The sequence below is a fragment of the Lycium ferocissimum genome, unplaced genomic scaffold, assembly GCF_029784015.1.
Source record: "Lycium ferocissimum isolate CSIRO_LF1 unplaced genomic scaffold, AGI_CSIRO_Lferr_CH_V1 ctg1860, whole genome shotgun sequence".
Taxonomy (NCBI): Eukaryota; Viridiplantae; Streptophyta; class Magnoliopsida; order Solanales; family Solanaceae; genus Lycium; species Lycium ferocissimum.
In genome coordinates, this window is record NW_026717900.1 from 25,297 (window position 1) to 30,457 (window position 5,161).

Here is a 5,161-nt window from a genome sequence, read left to right on the forward strand (position 1 = left end):
GGACTCGAGAATTATATGTCAAGTTTTCAAAATGTGAGTTCTGGTTGAATTCTGTAACTTTTCTGGGCCATATTATCTCAGCTGACGGCATCCGAGTGGATACTCAGAAAATTGAGGCTGTGAAGACTTGGCCAAGGCCTACAACACCTACAGAGGTCCATAGCTTTCTGGGATTAACAAGCTATTACAAAAGATTTGTGGAAGGATATTCTTCTATTTCAGCACCATTGACGAAGCTAACTCAGAAATCAGCAAAATTTTAATGGACCGATGATTGTGAGTGCAGTTTCCAGGAATTGAAAGATAGATTGACTTCATCCCCAGTCCTGACTCTCCCAGAATGATCCGAAGGCTACGTTGTTTATTGTGATGCCTCCGGTGTTGGGTTGGGCTGTGTGTTGATGCAGCACCGTAGGGTTATTGCCTATGCTTCCAGGCAGTTGCAGAAACATGAGAAAAATTATCCGACCTATGATCTTGAATTAGCTGCGGTTATTCATGCACTAAAGATATGGAGACATTATTTGTATGGTGTACATGTTGATATTTATACCGATCACAAGAGTCTCCTGTACATCTTCAAGTAAAAGGAGTTGAATCTCTACGGCAGAGGCAATAGTTAGAGCTATTGAAAGACTATGATGTGAGTATCTTATATTATCCCGAGAAAGCAAATGTGGTGGCCGATGCTCTTAGCCGTAAATCTATGGGCAGTCTATATGATGTTCAGCCGGAGAAGAAAGAATTAGTTCGTGAGCTCCACCAGCTAGCTAGCCTAGGAGTCCGCTTAATGGACTCGGGCAATGCGAGAGTTGTTGTTCATGTTGTATCATCCTTAGTAGTGGAAGTGAAGAAGCCCCAATATGAAGACCCCAAGTTGAGTTATTACAAAGATACGCTTCCTCAGAAAGAGAAGTCGTAGGAAATCAATCAGGTATGTAAGGTGTGTCCCTTTCTTTCTAAAGGCATGATTTCTATGTTATGATTCCATACATGTCTTCCATAATATTCTTGTTCCCTAAAAGCTAGAAGTTCATGATTCTAAAGGTTTTTATGATATTAAAGACAAGATGTTTTCTATGAGGACCATGATGACAATAGTGACTTCTTTCTTGTGGATCCATACATGTCTTCCGTCATGTCCTCTTTTCCAAGAGCTAAAGATTCATGATCCTTAAATTTTCTTACGTCGCTAAAGATGATTATGTTTTCATGATGAAAATGATGATGATGATGGTGCTCCTATTTCTTGAAGTTTCAAGTTTATGATTTTAATGCTAAGATGAGATTATTGAGCTTATTTCATGATTTTCTTGATTCTACTCATTGTTGTTGATCTCACCTTATAATCATTGTTCCTTCAAGGTGAGGTAAAGCGATGATTGTTCCATAATGTAAATCGGAGGTTACCGACCTTATGTCACTCCGGTAAAGTGATAACTTTTACTTGGGCTCTCATGCATGCTACTTATGTTATATATATATATATATATATATATATATATATATATATATATATATATATATATAGGGGATATGGGAATAAGGTGAGGCGTTATATACGCATAGCCACCCGATCGCTAGATATCGTCCGGACGCGGGATATATGGATAAATGGATCGGGTCGGTCGTTCCGCGGCAACATATATGTAAAATGATAATATGATATATGGATTGGCCTGCACGTTCCGCAGCAATATAAAATGTTTATGGATCGGGCTGCACGTTCCGCAGCAATATAAAATATTTATGGATAGGGCTGCACGTTCCGCAGCACTATTATATATATATATATATATATATATATATATATATATATATATATGATGAATGTTTTTTTTTCAAAGAAAGCTAAGTATGCATGGTATCCGCCTTATGAGGCAATCAGATGTACAGGTTATCTTTAGCTCATGTTATGTTCTATATTTCTTATTACGTTATTATTCATGCCTTACATACTCAGTACATTGTTCGTACTGATGTCCCTTCTTGTGGATCTTTGCGTTCATGCCCACCGGTAGACAGGTACACGGATTGGACCCGTAGGTGATTTATCAGCGGATTCTCAGGAGCACTTCACGTACTTCGGAGCTGTAGTCTATTGGTGTTGGTCCTTGTGGTCATATGTATTCTGTTTAGAGGCTCGTAGACAGATGTATGTAACTAGATGTCCCTTAAACGTCATCAGTTCTTATTGTTGTATAATATTTTGGTAGCCTTTTTGACCTACACTTATGGGCATAGCTGTTGATAACTGTTTTAAGTATGATATTCATGAGTTACCTATGTGGCCTACCTAGAAATGCTTATGGGATATTGCATCAAAGGTGCCCGGTAGGCTAGTACCGGGTACCCATCATGGCCCTCTAGTTGGGTCTTGACAAACGTGGTATCAGAGTAGTTCGTCCTAGGGAGTGTCTATGAGCTGTGTCCAGTAGAGTCTTGTATATGGGTGTGAAGCACGCCACACTTATAAACAGGAGGCTGCAGGGCATTTAGGAATGATTGACTTTTCTTTCTAATCCTAGATCGTGTGATAAAGCCATGTTAGCAGGGTTCCCTTCCGCTTAATCGTGTGTTATGATTTTAGTAATGCCTATGAAGAGAAAAGCTGTAGCAGCCCAGAAGAGCAAGACGGTGGCCGGAAGAAGGGCTGAACGGGAGCCACCGACAGAGATAGAAAAGGGTGAGTCCCATAATGAGGTTCCACTTCGGACCTCTCCTACTCTACCCCTACCAGAGGAGCATAATAGGGCTTCAGCTCCAGCACCAGTACCTCCAGTTCCTCCACTAGATACCCAGGGCTAGCAGATGACTCAGGCTATTCAGTTGCTGACCCAGTTGGTTGCCGCTCAGGCCCAGCGACAAAGTGCGAGCCAAGGTGATAGAGCGATCAGTGCAAGGGCCCGAGATTTTTTACTCTGAATCCTCCAGAATTTCATGGGTCAAAGCTAGATAAAGACCCGCAGGGCTTTATAGATGAGATGCTGAGGACATTAAGATTAATGCACGCTTCTGATACTAAGTCTGTGGAATTGGCTTCCTATAGACTACGGGATGTGGGCGTTCACTGGTGTAACACTTGGATGTTTTCGAGAGTGGCAAATGCACTTCCCCCAGTATGGCAGGAGTTCGTGGAAGCTTTCCTCCAGCATTACTTGCCACTGGAGGTTTGACAGGCCCCAGCTGACAAGTTCTTGAATCTCCGACAGGGGAGTATGAGCTCCCGAGAGTATAGTCTTCGCTTTAATTCTTTGGCTAGGCATGCCCCAGCCATGGTAGCTAATATGGCGGACCGTGTACACTAATTCATGAGTGGGTTGGGGCCTCATTTGATTAAGGAGTGCTTGACAGCCTCGCTCCAGGACGGGATGGATATTGCTCGTATTCAGGCCTATGCCAATAATTTGGAGAAACAGCAGCAGCTGCAGAGGGGCAAGCATGATTTTGATAAAAGGAACAGTAGGAGGGCCAGATATTCTGGTGCTGTTAGCGAGTTCAGGGTGAGTCAAAGGCAGCAGTATTCCAGACATTTAAGCCAATCAGTGGCCAGTGCACCTCCTCGATCTACGGGCAAGAGATTTGATCATCTTATTTATTCTGGATCGTGCCAGAGCTCCAGAATTTTAGGTTTCCAGTATAGGGATGATTCAGGCTGGGTGAGACCACCTTCACCCCAGTGTGCTTAGTGTGGTAGGCCACAGTCTAGACAGTGCCGCTTAGGTTTGGGTGCTTGTTATGCCTGCAGTCGGGTTGGTCATATGATGTGCAATTTTCCATTGAGGAATAGCAGAGATAAGGCTCAGCCCATAGGATCAGCGGTTGGTTCTTCATCATCACTACGCCCGCTGGTGCAAGGTTCGCAGGTGTCAGCAGGTCTTGGTAGAGGTAGGGGAGGAGCATCCAGTTCAAGTGGTCCTCAAAATCGTATCTATGCACTAGTTGGACGACAGGATTTTGAGACCTCCCCCGATGTTGTCACAGGTAAATTATTAGCATTCTCTCATGATGTATATGTGTTGATTGATCTGAGTTCTACATTGCTATGTGTTATCCCTTATATTGCTGGTTAGATTGGGGCGAAGCTTGAGTTGATTAAACCTTTCAAAGTGTTTCATTAGTGAGACGATAGTATGATTAGATGGGAATTGTAACTTCTTCTTGAAGTTAGAGGTAGAAGGGATAAGTATATATCTATGAATGACCCTTGAGTATAAATAAGCTAACAATTGATGAGAGCAAAGGGGTAGAAGAGGTAAGAGAATGATGTGCGTGCTAAAAGAGCCAGATATCGATAAGGGCCTTTTATCATATAACGTATATGGGCAAGGATGTTGTACGGAGGTAGGAGTATAAGGATATATGGATATAAGACAAAGTTAGGACTAAGGTACAGAAAGATTCTTTTTCTTTTTTCGAAAGATCTTCTTGTCACAAGATTATTGAGTAGTTAGTAATATAAGGCTGAATACCTAAGGAAGGGGAGGGGGGTGAATGATGCTTTGAAGAGATTGGTTATGTAGTGGTAGGCGAATGAGCTGGAAGCCACGAATTGATATAAGATGTACCTCCATTAAGAAGATGAATTTGTAGTTTAGAAGAAGTTTGTCTAAAGACCGAGTGGTTATGTGGCCAAGAGAAGGAGGAACATTAACAATCAAGGCAGATTTTGAGAATAAAAAAAATTGGCGCTAGATACCATCACGGTGAGGAAATGGGGAAAGCGAATAATAGGAGAAAGGTGATCTTGGAAGAAAAATAACTATGAAGATCCTTTTGATGAAAGCGTAGGCTCATCCAGGATCAGTACGTCTATGAGGATATGTGACTCGTTACGAATAAGTACAACCGATCAGATAAATTTAGACGGCGAATAGTTATGACTAAGATTGGTTACGGATTCGCTGATAGTGTGTACTTGTAAGGAAAAGGTGAACTAATGGGATGTTAAATATAGAACAAACGGGCTAACACCCTAAGGGGGGGGGGGAGATGAGACAAACAAGTATTGGACCAGAAGTAGGCAAATATGGCAATAAAGGAAGTGGAAACAACCTCAAAGGGATACTACATTAGCAGGATGATAAGATGAAATGACGACTTGATGATAACCATAACTAGTCGGTCATGTGCAAGACCAAGTAAAGATTGAAAGGGAGTA

At 41.9% G+C, this 5,161-nt stretch overlaps 1 protein-coding gene across 1 annotated transcript; it reads left to right on the plus strand.

Moving 5' to 3' along the window:
• The first annotated feature begins 3,311 nt into the window (after positions 1–3,311).
• Positions 3,312–4,073, plus strand: LOC132042853 (uncharacterized). The gene is made up of 2 exons (XM_059433363.1): positions 3,312–3,679; positions 3,749–4,073. Exons 1-2 carry the CDS (start codon positions 3,312–3,314, stop codon positions 4,071–4,073), a joined length of 693 nt encoding a protein of 230 aa, XP_059289346.1.
• The last annotated feature ends 1,088 nt before the right edge of the window (positions 4,074–5,161 follow it).

Excerpts from the sequence above, each read along its gene's own strand:
- LOC132042853 (XM_059433363.1), top strand. The coding sequence starts at position 3,312 with ATGAGTGGGTTGGGGCCTCATTTGATTAAGGAGTGCTTGACAGCCTCG. Across the intron at positions 3,680-3,748 it reads GTGAGACCACCTTCACCCCA|TCGGGTTGGTCATATGATGT; the intron begins GTGTGCTTAGTG and ends TTATGCCTGCAG.